This window comes from Morus notabilis, unplaced genomic scaffold (assembly GCF_000414095.1).
Source record: "Morus notabilis unplaced genomic scaffold, ASM41409v2 Scaffold250, whole genome shotgun sequence".
Classification (NCBI taxonomy): Eukaryota; Viridiplantae; Streptophyta; class Magnoliopsida; order Rosales; family Moraceae; genus Morus; species Morus notabilis.
Genome location: NW_010358072.1, coordinates 314239 through 329072, shown reverse-complemented (window position 1 = coordinate 329072; position 14834 = coordinate 314239). Strand labels below are relative to the sequence as shown.

The 14834-nt window shown below is 35.3% G+C and overlaps 2 protein-coding genes across 2 annotated transcripts; both read right to left on the bottom strand.

Annotated features, from left to right (window-relative positions):
• Window positions 1–468: 468 nt before the first annotated feature.
• Window positions 469–3060, bottom strand: LOC21411446 (acidic mammalian chitinase). The gene is made up of 3 exons (XM_024161320.1): window positions 2362–3060; window positions 1515–2289; window positions 469–813 (listed from the first exon to the last, which is right to left on the bottom strand). The coding sequence occupies exons 1-3, from the start codon at window positions 2704–2706 to the stop codon at window positions 788–790; spliced, it is 1146 nt and encodes a 381-aa protein (XP_024017088.1). The 5' UTR covers window positions 2707–3060; the 3' UTR covers window positions 469–787.
• Window positions 3061–14017: 10957 nt separating this feature from the next.
• LOC112090319 lies at window positions 14018–14590 on the bottom strand. The gene has a single exon (XM_024161325.1). The coding sequence runs from the start codon at window positions 14421–14423 to the stop codon at window positions 14034–14036; it is 390 nt and encodes a 129-aa protein (XP_024017093.1). The 5' UTR covers window positions 14424–14590; the 3' UTR covers window positions 14018–14033.
• Window positions 14591–14834: the final 244 nt, after the last annotated feature.

Here is a 14834-nt window from a genome sequence, read left to right as displayed (position 1 = left end):
GTCTCCCACGTGTGTTCCACTTCTGAGTTGGTTATTGATGGTTTGTGTGTTAGTCTACGGCTAGATTTGTTTCTAGGCTATATCGCTCATGTCTCTAGTATTTGGGTTTTGTGTCGGCCGATTAGATTTATTCATTGACTGTAATGGTTCTTTGTAATGAGCATTGATCGCGCCCGATTTTGAGTGTCGAGCGGGTCTTTTCTCGTTAGGTCTCGGCATTTGTATTCACCCTTGTACTTTATCTGTCTTTATTGATGGATCTAATTTATGTTCGGGGTTGAACTCTCTTGTAATTGGCGGTCATTTGCGACTATTTGTAAGTATGTATTTTGTTAAATTTACAATGAAATTTTCCTTAAAAAAAATGACATAATCTAATACACATACGACGGTTCGTAACACAACCGTATCAGTATAGCATTTTTCATACATGCCATAAAATTCTAAAACAAAAAAAATAAAATTGAGACGAGGGCTCAAAAAGGAGAGTTAGCAAGATTAGTACCTATTATAGAGAGAGATCAGTCAGTGATTTTATTGAATTGTGAAATAAATCTTTTTCAATAATCCCTCAAAACTAAAGTCCAACTATTTTCCATGGCGTATACGAAGTAAAGAGGAATCTACATTGACAATCAGATTGAAGTCACAAACTTCTCTTTCTTTCTATACAGATGGAGATGAGCTAGACGTGAAACTCTTAACGAAGTATGAGTGAGTTTTCTCCGTCATCAATTCGACTTAATGTAAAAACTAAAATAAAAATCAATTTACCAAAAGAGAACAATCACCCCTTGGTCCAAGTTTTTGAAGCTGCCAAACAGGAAACAATTCACAAATTAGCTTCATTAAGAATTCATACCCGCAGATCTTAGAACTATGTTGCATAAAATAATATACATATACTCTTTATGAGTTCGTCTTTTTATTTGAGAAACACCATTTTAAGTGAATAAAAAGACGAAAATACTCTTTTTAATTCGCTTCTTAATTAATTATCTGCAAGCTAGTATAAATGAAAGGTGAAATTGTTTTTTCCGTCATCTAAAAAAGATAATTTTCAAACCACCCACAAAAAAGTGGTACGAGTGGATAACTCTAGATCTTGTGCATTCTTAACTTGAGTCTAATTAAATATTATTAAAGTACTATGGATGAATAAGTAAACATTATATATAGTACTATGCCTAATTTACACTACTATATGTGTAAATCAGAGCCTGTACCATTTGTAATGTTTAGCCATCCATACATACAACTTTTATATATGAAATTAGCTCATCAAATCTTTCCACAAAATGGTATACTGACTCTCCAAAATTAGATTCCTCTGAGTCACCCTTATATATATATATATATATATATAGAGAAAATGAGACAAATACTCTCTTAAGTCTTGATTCTTACTCTTTACTTTGTTTAATATCTTTTTAATCAAATATTATTACTATATTAGTTAAAAGGGTATCGCAATTCTAACCGTAAGTTTTCTAATTTTCTCTATGTATACTGACCTGCGCTCGAGATGGCCCATTCCTTGTCCTGGCCCAGGGCCCAAAAGAAATACCCACCGAGACCCAAACCTCTGGCGTACCGGACCCTCAGCCCAATAGAAGCCACATCTTCGTACCCGATCCAAGAGTCCCCAGAATAAGAGTAAAACGACGCCGCATGGCTATCAAAATTAACAACCGCACGATTCTTCTTGTTGAACTCAACAATCTTGTAATACACCAAAGTGCCCTCATCCCCAGGCCCAACCCCAACCGCCCGAGCTCCGACCCCATTCACTTTCGGATCCTCGAGTTTCCACGTCCTCCCATACAACGGCAAGCCCATCACAATCTTTTTGGGCGGTATACCCGACTTGATCCATGACCCTATTCCATATACAGTACTTATATTGCTGTTGGGATCGTACAGGGCCGAGTGTAGCCCGGTAAAGTTTTCCCACGACCCGTGATAGTCAAAGCACATTGGGCTGACCCAATCCAGATATTCTCTCATTTCATGGGCCGGGTACGATCTGGGCTCGTCGAAGAGAAATCTCGACGCGAAGTACACCGCCGAAGTCAAAAGAAGCCGGGGCTTCCGGCTGGCCAACGCCTCGGAAACCAGAGCCGTTTTCCATTCCTTGTACAGCACAGCCAAGTTGGCCATGTCCACGTCATCAGCCGGGAATTCCCAGTCGAGGTCAACGCCGTCAAACCCGTACTGCCGGGCCACTTTGATGGTTGACTTTATGAACGCTCCGCGGGCGGCGCGTGAGGCGGCCATCCTGGAGAAGACCTGAGAGTCGCTCCCGCCGCCGCCGATGGAGAGGAGGGGCCTGGTTTTTTTTTGCCCACCCGCGGAGAACGCGGCAGCGCCCCCCCCGCCGCCGCCGATGGAGAGGAGGGTCTTGGCGCGTGGCGTCTTGCCGCGGAGCGCGTGGATGAGCTCGGGGATTTTGAAGAGGTCGCGAGATGTTACGTTGAGCTCGTACGTGGTTGGGGATGGTAAGAGGAAGGCGTAGTAGATGTGTGTGAAGTACGAGGTTTCGATGGCTGATGCTGCGAATGAACTGTAGGCTGGCCAATAGGCTGCTCTTACTCCCGGTTTCGATTTCGGAGAGGAATTTGAGACTGTTAACGACGGTTGGAAGACGACGACGATGACGACAATCATAAACATAATTGAGCATACAAGGTTTAGGTTTTTAGCCATGTTTGGTTTGGGATTTTTGACCAAAGATGTTTGTGCAATGTCTTTCTTTCTTTCTTTGTGTTCTTTGGTCGGGAATTGTAAATGGTTAACTAATATTTGTGTTAATGTTTTTTTATGTTTGTTTGTTTATAGGGTATGCATGCTATTAGCTATATATATTGGTAACAAGTTAACATCGAAAGGACATGTTGCTGTTGTGTTTGTTTTGAAATTTAGACGATTGCGTTTTGAAGTTTACTGCGCGGATTTTTCGGAGAAGGGAATGTTGGAGGAGAAGGGAAGAGATAAACCAAATGCATGCGGCCAAATGTTTGAAAATTCAAACGAGAGTAAAGGTTTGTCTAGAATGCAAGCTGGACTTTGAAAAAGCTGAGATATTAATTAATTATATATATATATATATATGTGTGTATATAATATGTGATGGACTTTTTCTCAATGTTATTGTTTGGTATGGTGGAAAAGGGAGAGCAAAGAAATTGAAGGAATAATTTTAGAGAGAAAAATGAAATTTTAAGTTGTTTGGTAGAGAATAAATCGGGAAGAAAGGAAGTTGTAAATTTACAGGATTCATCACCTTTTATTCTTTCCAACTTTAGGAAGAAAATAAGAGAGAAGAAATTTAATAAGTAAAAAGAAAGTAAAATAACTATTGTAACCTTAAACCATTACCATATATTTATTTGTATAAGCGCATTGCTGTAAAATAATTTAAATTTAACATTTTTTTCCACTTTCTTGAGTATTTTATTCATTCTCCCTTTTTATTTTCATCCCCTCCTATCAAACATAGCATCAGTGTACTTTTCAAAGTGGTTTAAGCATTTATAAACTACGCCTACTTCCCTTTTTTCACATTAATGCTTTCATGAGTAATAGTGAGAGAGAGAGGGAGTGGGGGGAAAAAATATCTAAAACTTATTCTATTGCTCCTTTTTAGTGCACATGTACCTACTGAAATCTGAGGCAAAGACAACCACGTTTGTTTCCCGTTTATTTCGTTGATTCGAGTTTGTAATTCGAGTTGAAATGTGATTTTGTATGAGAATTTTTTACTGTAGCAAAAAAGTTAGATGTGACTATTTCTGAGAATTTTTTACTGTAACAAAACTCGAACCGGTAAAATAAACAGAGCTTTGTTCTCTCATTGGTGCCTGGGGCAAGTGCTTTTAATCTCTGAGAATCACATGCGAGAATTATTGACTTAATTACTAGCCGTATGTCTTGCTTCAATGCATTGACCATGCTATGCTCTCACTGCAAGTAGTTTTCGTTAAAAAAAAAAAAAAAAAATCACAAAATTCAAACCACCTCATTTGAATCCACTTTCTAAATGGGTCCTTTGCTTTTAACGCAACGTGGAAAATGGGTCCTTTGCTTTTAACGCAATAGGAGAAGTCCATATTAACACAGTATGGGAGGTTGTCTTCCTCATGTAGAGGCCATTAAAAATATAAATCATGTTATGAGGCACCATTCGATTTAGTATCGCATAAAGATCGGTCTCATAATTATACGGGATATATCTTTTTATTATTTGTGGTGCTTAATATTAATAGTGCTACAAGTATTTTTCTTTAAAACATATATGTAACTCCAAATATATGCATCATTTGCTTGGTATAAAGTATTGAATGCTTTGCATAAATGGTGAATTCCTTGTAAGACCACAAATGTGTGAAACCAGTCGTGTTCAAAGGGTATAGAATATTTTTATCTTATCCTCCAGCACCGAAAAAGTTGTGGTTACTATTGTAGGAAGCAATATTATTATTAAAAAAAAAAAAAAAAAAAAAGAGGGAAATATGTTAAGACTTGAGATGAATTAAAATTAATAGGCCAATAGTTTACATAAGTTAATAAATAGGCCAAATTACTATTTTTGTCCATAACTAATCTGGTTATGAACCATAACTTGACAAGTTATTGTCCATAATTGTCCATAACTTGTCTGGCTATGAACCATAACTTGACAAGTTTATCCATAACTTATCTGGTTATGAACCATAACTTGACAAATTATGACCTATTAATTTCTATAACTAAAAATTGACCTATATACTTTTTTAAGTTTTTCATATTAGCCTATTTTTTACTATTTCCCAAAAAAAAATTGCCATCATAATTTATTCCTATTCTGGCCCAATGTGTTTAATTGGTCCGGTGGTCACTTATGGTTTACGAGTACATCTGCATGATTAGAGCCACATTTGATGGGGTTCTAAATATATATCTTGCTTCAACTGGAAGTGGAAAATTACGTAATTATGGTATCTCCCTTTTTAATTTCCTCCTTTGGCATCAAGATGTTGCATGTTAATAAAGTTGACTTTTATATATAGCTATTATTAACAAGATAAATTTTATTGCATTTATTATAAATTTAGAAAATCTTTTAATATGAAAGTCTGAAATAATTTATCCGATTGTATCATTGTAATTTGAATTTATAGTGTTTGAAGTGATCGACTAGTGAATTCTTTTCTCTTCTCCTTGTCCTTAATAGTTTGTTTCGGTTGTTTGAATCGATGTATTCTACGTGTTTAAATTACCTGTTTAATTTTTGAAGTCTTAAATAGTATCTAATTGATCATACTATGTCACATAATTTAAAAATTAAAAATATTTTTTAACTCAATTTTACATGTTTTAAGTTTTTAGTCCATTAAATGACGTGGCATAACATAGCTGGTTAGATAATAAAAAAATAGGGGTCATTATCTTACAAAAGAGGTAACTTATTTATTTATTTTAATGAAATAGGTAAACTATTCTTTTTATCATATTCAAAAAAAAATACCTGGAAATTTCATGCTTACGGTACCTGCTACAAATCTTTCTCTCTTAGATAATAAAAAAATATGGGTCATTATCTTACAAAAGAACTAACTTATTTATTTATTTATTTTAATGAAAGAGGTAAACTATTCTTTTTATTATATTCAAAAAAACAAAAGAAGAACTACGGAAATTTCATGTTTACGGTACCTGCTACAAATCTCTCTCTCTCTCTCTCTCTCTCTCTCTTTCTCTCTCCCCCCCTTCCTCCCTCGCTCGCTCTCTCTCCCTCTGTAACGACCGGGAAAATTTTAGGTCTAATCCGGACAGTCCGATATTTGACTAAAATTTTCCCCGGAACAGAAAGTAGTAGAATTTTTCAGTTTGATCAAGAAAATGTTATGTAGAAACTTTATTTGTGGGGTAAAATTTCCCGATCAGTGTAAAGTTATAATATAAATATTCTTACAGAGAAAATTCGTAAATATCAGTTATGAATAGTGAAATATCAGTTAAGAGTTAGAAATTTTAACGAGTATATTTTAGTTATGAAAAACTGAAATATTTGGTATGTGACCAAATGACCAGTTAGAAAAAGAGTAGAAATATTAGAAGTAAGAAAAATAGCAAAAGTTCCTGAAACACGATTTTCCCGAGTCAGTTAAAGCGGAAAACTGCTTAAAAACCAGTACCGCGAGGGTAAGCGTTTTGGGCAATTCTGAATCAATTAAAATGAAGATTTCAGAAAAAGAAATTGACTAATGAGATACCCAAGAGAATTGGGTTGAATATGTGAAATTTGACCTAGGGTACTCGATAGTCCAGAAAAGCAGTATAGAACTTGTACCGGGTGGGAGATTATCGGTACCAGAAAGAGACTCGTTTTGAAAAATGAAAAATTAGGTCTCGACAAGAAAAATGTGAGGAACATAGAACCACTCAAATTAAGTGTTAAACTTAAGTAGAATTAGTAAAATTAAATTATGGAATTAAAGTAATTTCATTTAATTAGAAAGTAATAAGAAGATATTATTAGAAATATTAATTTAATATTCATTTGTTCTAAAAAGGGGCCTACGGATCACAATAGAAGCCAAATGCGTCTTCTTTTCCTAAGTGTGGCCAACCAAGAGAGAAAAAGGGGGAAACTAAGATAAATCAAAGGAATCAACCGTTTTTGTCAAAATTCCTTCCATTTAGTCCAGTAGAAACGTAACCCGAGACATTCTAGCGGAAAATCTTAACTTCTAGAGGTAAGATTTCGGATTTTTCATGAGAAATTTCATGTTTTTCGTTTTTGATGAATAGTAACTCATCTCGAAAAAAATCTGTAAAACTAAAAATCAAAACTGAGGTTTTGTAAGTAACTGTGATAGGAGTCTAACGTGTAAGTATTGAAACGATTGAATAAAATTTTTTGAATTAACACTAAAAATCCGAAAACCCTAGAAAATGAAGAACATATGTTTTTATTCAATTTTATGTTGGAATCTGTGTTGAGGAATATGAATCTTGACTCCAGGTACCGAAATTGGAAGTAGAACGAACTACTGAAAGTTCAAAAAATGAGTAAAACAAGGTGAAACTCTACCGAAATTTCCTAAAACTTAGTTAGTAAGCAATGAGTTAAGAATTCTATTCTTGAGAATGAATCACAGTTTTAACGCTCAGAAATGAATAGATTGAGGTTCAGAAACCGAGACACACGAATTTGTGGGATTTGTCTCTTGAGCTAGAAATTCAGCCTAAAGGGGTCAAATTAAGAAATGAGTTTGAAACTAAAATTAAGAAGCTAAGTATTAGGAATTTTGATTTGGAATAGGAAATTGATACCTATTTCCATGAAACAGGTTTTGGAACGAGAGCCGAAGCAACAAGAAAGAACTTCCAGCAAGCGGGAATCCTAGTGGATTATCTGTAAGTATAGACATATATGTTTATCTGGACTCGAGTAAGCTGTAGTTAGACTTAGAACTATGAATTTACTTGTATTCCTAAGTCGATGTGATATTAAGTGTTTGGAGGGCTTAGTGCCCTAGATTACAGAGGGGTGACCTATGGTTACCCTAATGCTCAGTATAAGGTATGCATGCATTTTCATGTTAGCATGTGCAGGTAGAGAAAACGTTGCATATCATTCAGAAAGTTTTTAACACTTTGAAATGAAAACCCAAAGTTCAGTAAAGTAAGAGACTGACGGGTTGTCAGCCTCCTAAGGGAGGAAATCTCAAAGAGTATGAGATGCCGGCTAGACCAGACAGTAAGTAGGGGCCCAAGCCCACAGTAACCAAAACCGTAAGCAGGGGCCCAGGCCCGCAGTAGTAAGAACAGAAAGACAGAAAGCAGTTTAAAGCATGTTACACATGAGCATATTTGCATCATAACTCTTAATGTAATTTTTACTAGTTTATGATGTGTGCATGTTTATACTTGCTGAGCGTTCGCTCATCAGTTTACTCATGTACAGGTAACAAGGTAAGCAACCAGCCATATAGTGGTTTTGCTTGATGGACTGGTAGAGGCAAGGTGGCTGAAATGTCCTGAGCACACAGGAGTGGTCTCTACTACACTCGCTTAGAAAACAAATTCCGCTACAAATTAATGTAACATAGAACATTAGTATGTATATTTAGTTTTAAGAAAAAGATATTACAACCATTGTCTTAGTAAAGAACAACGGACTGTAATAAGTTAAGACAAGTTTTTGGGGACTAGTTCTATATCCGAATCCTTAAAGTAATAGCAAGACATGTTATTAGTATAACTACATAACATGTTAAGAACCTGAGGGTTCAAGTAAAGAAAAAAAAAATTCACTTGCGTTTAGACGTAATATAAAGAGACGATAGTCTAGAAATGAATAATGGATTAGACTATAACTCAGCCTATTAGTAGTAGTGTAAGGTTGGCGACACCGCCGCTAGGGCAGGAGGTGTCACACCCTCTCTTTTCCTCCCTCCCTCTCTCACTTTCTCTCCCTCCCTCTCCCCCCTCACTCCTCCGTGGCTAGGGTTTCTCTCCTCAAGAGGCCATCAGCAAGTATGTGTTTTGTGGGGGCCGGAGTTAGCTGAGCTGCCTCCTAAAACTCTCTAGCCTAACGGCCCTGTGAGGTTTTTGCTTTTCTTTTAGTTTTTCTACCTTGTTTTGCAGGTGGGTGCTACTCCTCCATGGATAAGGTGGATCTTAGCAGATTTGAGTTTAGTTTTGCTTAGTGGTTTGCCTTTTTTATATTGTATGCTACCGCCGGGAAGGCCACATAGGTCACTGTGATTGAGTTCGTGTCATTGGAGGTGTGGGAAGTTTTTTGTTTGAAGCCGTGTAAGGAAAAGACGCCTCTATTTTTTTACCTTAGATCTAGGACGCATCCGCCACAGGATCCCGCTGAAACCACAAGAACTAGGTTAAATAAAAGAGAGGCGATTGAGCCTTTTTCGGGAGCCGTTCTTACTGGACATTGCATATTTCCGGCGTTGAGGGGCTTGATCTTGTTGGGGCGTTGGTTTTTTGGGATCTTTATAAATGTTTTAATCTTTATATGGTTTTTGTTTATATTTGTGTTGTAATAGTAGTGATGGTTTTTTCATCTACCAGCGTTTTATCTCAGCTAGAGGGTGGTCTCCCCACCACTCTATGTCTCTGGTGTGTCTCTCAGATAGAAAGTGGTTTTTCTACTTTTCTAAGATTGAGTTGTGTGACTTGAGTCTATTGTTGCACTAGAATGTGGCTCATCTTGAGCCATTTCTGCGTGACCGAACCTTATTCTAGTGCTATTTTGTGGAGGAGTCTTTTCCGTTTTTGTTATAAAGGTCCGTTTGTATTATCTAATTATGTGAGTGGCATCCGTTTCTTTCACTTAAGAGTTGTCTTGTATCTTAACCCTTTAATGGTTCTTCAATGAATATATTTCGGCCTCATTCAGTTCGCCGATTTGAGTTTTCAATTCAAGTTGAGATGTAACTTTATGTGAAAACTTTTAGCTGTAGCAAAAAAGTTAGATGTGACTTTTATGAGAGCTTTTAACTATAGCAAAACTAAAATTGAAAACTCGAATTGATAAAATGAAAGAGGCCTTGATTGTCGTTTTAAAAAAAAAAAAACTTTTCTTTTTAGCATATTTAGGCCTCGTTCATTTCGCTGATTCGAGTTTAGAATTCGAGTTTTGCTACAGTAAAAAGCTCTCAGAAACAGTCACATCTAACTTTTTTGCTACAGTAAAAAGCTCTCACACAAAATCACATCTCAACTCGAATTACAAACTCAAATCAGCGAAGTGAACGGGCGCTTAGTTAACGATATTTGGCAAGCAAAAAAGATAAGAGACTACCAACTCGTGAAAACGTATGAAGTATTATATTAAAAACACCACAAATCGCTGGCGATGCTATGAAGTATTATATTAAAAACAAAAAAGTAAAAACGTATCCCGGAACCTTTAAAATAAACCAACAACTATATCTATCGTCTAATTTAAAAAAAAAAAATTTATCAGACTAAGACCACTTAATTTTTAAAACAAAATTAACTATGTTGACTAATTTCAGAGAGAGAAGAGAATGTAAAGACCTCTCATGAATTTGTTTCAAGAATAAACTTGAACAACATTGCAGCATTAGGCCTAGTACATTTCGCTCGTTTAAGTTAAGAACTTGAGTTAAAAAGTGAATTCATGTGAGAGAAAATATTGTATAGTAGAAAAAAGTTGAATTTAAATTTTTATGAGAGAAAACACTGTAACAAAAACTTGAGTTATAATTCGAATTAACGAAACGAATAATGCATTAATTACTAATTGGCTTAAAAAAGTAACATTTCTTTTTACTAATTAAGAACTATGATATATATATATATATATATACCCACGCACATTAATAGTGTCCAGACATTCTAAAGAGAAGGGAATGGAGTTGGACCACTAACCACTAATTTTAGAAGTAAAGAAGATAATTTTTTTTGGACTTTGTTACTTGTGTCAACATGCATTCTAAATTTTAAAATGTGCATGTTGTGCCCCCTGAACTCTATCACTTGTATCAACATTCCCCTAAAGTTAATTTGTTAAGTTTTTTAACGAATTGCTTATAAACACCCTCTGAACTTTGTCACTTGTGTCAATACGCTAATTTATCATAAAGTATTGTTCTTAGCATTCATCTTCGCTACACAATTCTCTTCTTTGCTTCTAACTAGAAAAAAAAAAAAGACAAATTTTGTAAATTCCCCCTAAATTTTATCACTAACGTCAATATGCCCCCTGAACTTTAAAATGTGCATGTTGTGCCTCCCTAAACTTTGTCACTTATGTCAACATGCATCCTGAGGTTAAGTCCATTAAGTTTTTTAATAAAAATACTTATAAATGCCCCCTGAACTTTAAAATATACCAGTTTTGCCCCCTGAACTATGATATGTCTCCAACTTCTCTCTCTCCATATTGATTCTATTAGTTTTTTGAACGAAAATATTGATATGATTATTAAATTGCTAATTATCTATGATATTTGAGGTTTTTTGAATACCTTCTCCTCTAAAAAATGTTAGTTGAGTATCAATTCTTAAAACATTAATTGATTAGAAGCAATAAAAAGGGAAAAAATGAAGAGCAAATCTGTATAATGTAATGAATTTTCCGTTAAAGTTCAGGGGGCATTTATAAGCTTTTCCGTTAAAAAAACTTAACGGGGTTAACCTCAGGGAGCATATTGACACAAGTGACAAAATTCAGAAAGCACAACATGTACATTTTAAAGTTTATTAGGCATTATTGATACAAGTGATAAAGTTTAGGGTGACTTTATAAATATTTATTTTTTATTTTTTTTATTTTTTGCTAGTTAGAAGCAAAGAAGAGAATTGTGTAGCGAAGATGAATGCTAAGAACAGTACTTTACGATAAATTGGCATATATATGGCTTACTTTTAGTTCCTTGAAACAATCAAATAATATAAGGCTGAAAAATGCTTTGGTAGTATACTTTATCATGAAAATGTCACTCATTTTAAATACTGGACAACTAGTACTGTGGTATTTTATGACACCAATAGGTCCATCGTCTCGCAACTCAGCAAAGAAAACATATACACATAGCTCATAAAATTGCATGTTTCATACTAATGCTTAATCTTAGAATACTTTTCATATTCACGGGCGGGGTTTGAGTAGATTTACAGAAATAACAAATAAAGATTAATCCTTTAAATTTATAAATATTAAGTTTGATGATAGCTAAAAGTTCCAAACTGTCCTAAAAAAGAGAAGGGCAGTTTGAAAGTTTCAAAGGGCAGTTTGAAAGTTTTAAAATTTTTTTTTTTTTTTTTTTTTTTTTTTATGAAACAAAAGAATGAAGTTTTTAAGGTATCAAAAGTTTAAACATGTAGATGACTTTTTAGTATTATTGAAAACATAAAGTACTTTCGAGATATTTTATCAAAGGTGCAAAATGTTTTTTTTTTTTTTTTGAGCAAGTGCAAAAATGATTTTATTCTTATAAAAAATTATGGAAATAAATAAAGGAAAGAAACGACTGGAACTAAAGCGAAATGTTGCTTGTAATTGTACTGGACGTAGTTTGCACGTCATAGAAGACGACACATCGTTTTCTCCTCAAAATAAAACCAGACACGTCGATTGTTAGTGTCGTTTCTAATTTCTCGCATAAAAGACAGCAAATTTTTTTTCCTAGTAAATGTTATTTTTCACGGAAACAAAAAGTACATGTCGTTTTAATCCTGAACTTGAAAGTTGAAACTGCATGTTTGTTTACTAGACGTCGTTTTACATGGTAGAGGTGAGGAATGTCTTTTTTTTTTCTTTTTCTATAAAACAAAAGATCGTGTTTATGCGACTACCAGAGTATCAGGAAAATAAACATATCCATTGTTATTAAACCGAAAAAAAAAAAAAATATTTTTCAGAAAATCGTTTTGCCTTTGAAAAACAAACATACCGTTTTTGTTCTTTTAAAAAAAAAAAAAAAAGGAGATGCCGTTTTTGCTCTTGAAACACAAGACACGTCGATGTTTTTATTATACACGGACGACATGTAGTTTAAGTATGATGTCGTTTGATCCTAATTACAATAGACGACATGTGCCGCTCCCCAAAAAAAAGGTAGAAATTCGTCGTTTACTCGTGGACTCATGGGCTCCCCTTCTCATTGTCTTTTTCGGTTTTGTGAGCTCAAAGTGTTAGGGCTTGCAGATTCGATCTAAACATGCTTATATCAACTTAGTAGCATTTAGATCAATGCGGAATGAAAGGACCGAAAAGCATACCTCCGGCCATTGATGTCGTCAGCAATCCGGAAATGGAGTCTGTGTTTTGGTGGGTTAAGGTGCTTCTAAAACCTTTTCAATCTCAGTAATCGATGGTGTAAAAATTGAAGGTGAGAATAAATGGCTTAGGGATCAAACCAAGGAAAGTTCTGTATTTTGGCATGCTCTGTCCACAAAAGGTTACCACCGGCTGGAAGAAGTCTAATATTATTACCAACCACCGACTGGAAAAAGTCTCAACGCCACCGGTTGAAAAAACAATATTACCACCAGCCAATTGGAAGAAAACTTCTAACACAAAGTACATGCATTAGCCCTTTTTTTTTCTTTTTTTTTTCTTTTTTCTGGTCGAAGTTATACATGTTTAACACGAGCGCATCTTTTGGATTCAAAGTTTTCCAATAACTTTAAATTATAAATTTATCAGGTCCACTTTTTGTGGTAATCTTCTCTTACTGCTACATGCTTTTTTGACCGAAATATTCTAGGGATATTTACATTTTTTATATTCTATGTTTTGGGTTTATTCAAAAATTATATTTTTATTTTGTAATCTCATCAAATGTATATCTTTAAATTAGATTTCATACTCAAATTTATTTATTTTTAAGTCAACTTGCAATTTTAAACATAAAATACCTAAAGTATCTTTAAATAAAAATGGAAAAAAAACTAAAAAAACCTTTAAACTTACGATTTTAACCTTGAAAAATCTAAAATACGATTGACATGAGTTTTTTTTTTTGTGTTTTTAATTATTATTTTTTGTAGTGTTGAAAAGTTTTGAGCGCTTTTGGTTTCAATCTCAAAAAGTTTTTCATGCTTTTCAACGAACAAAAACTGAAACTAATTTCAAAAATGCGTTTGGGTTGTGTTTTTAAAAAAATTGAAACTGAAAACGTTTTGGACCCTTTTCATATTTTGTATACATTTCTGAAAACGGTTTATACTCGTTTTTCATTTTCTTCTACTCTATTTTCCTTCTCTCATTGATGTTCCTCGTTCTCTACCGCACCATGGTCTACGCCCGCCAAAAGGAAGATCCGTGGAACTCGATCATTGCCGGCGCCGCCACTGGCGGCTTCCTCCAAATGCGCCCGGGGTTTGCCGCCTCAGGTGGGGATGGGCTTAACATGGCGAAGATGGCGAGGATTGGTGGCTCAACTGAGGAAGGCTTGCCGGCGGCTGGGAGGGATCTTCACTGCTCACCATGGTGCTCTGACACTAACAAATTCAGGTTGGGGGCGCAGCTGGTAGAAGGTGGCTATGAGGGAAGATTAATCGTCCTCAAGGTTTTCAACGTCGTCTTCGATTCCAACTCCGACGAAAGTGTAGTCGTCATCGGTGAGGAAATCGATGAGGGATTTTGGGATTTTGCCCGCATAGAGGAGCTGGAAGATGAGACAAGATCTGCTGACGTAGAGATGGAGTGTGGCGACGGCGTTGGAGGAGCTGGGGTGGGTGTTGGGACACCACTCGATGTCAAGGTTGATGACGAGCATGTGGAGTCTGCGGCGGTGGACGAATTCAGTGTTTCTGATCCAATCGGTGACCATGGAGGCTCTATCAGTGACTAGCGTTTCGATCTCCTCGTCGAAGAAGGTCACGTCGTAGAGCTCGCGGAGTTCCGGTGAGTTGAGGTTGTATTTTACGATGGTGATAGTCATGGCTTGATGATTAGGCAAAAGTCTTTCGTAGAGAGTTTTTCTAGGTTGTAAGTTTTCTCTGAAAGTTGGCTAGAAAGAGAAACCAAGAAGGACAAAACTGGGAAGGGAAATGAATGCTTCTGCAACATAATGTTTATTCATTTATTTTATTATGTCTATTAATAATATTTGCCATGACATTAAAATTATTAGCGACGACATTGTTATTTTATTTAACGAAAACTATCTGCGACGACATGTCATCGTAAATAGTGTATTATTTGCGACGACAAATGTCGTCACAAAAAATGTCGTCGCAAATGGCCTTAATTGTTGTAGTGGAAAATAATCTGAAAACAAAAAAAAATGTATAACCAAACGGAGTTTCAGTTTTTTCTTATACTAAAAACAATCTCTCAATAAAATAACTAA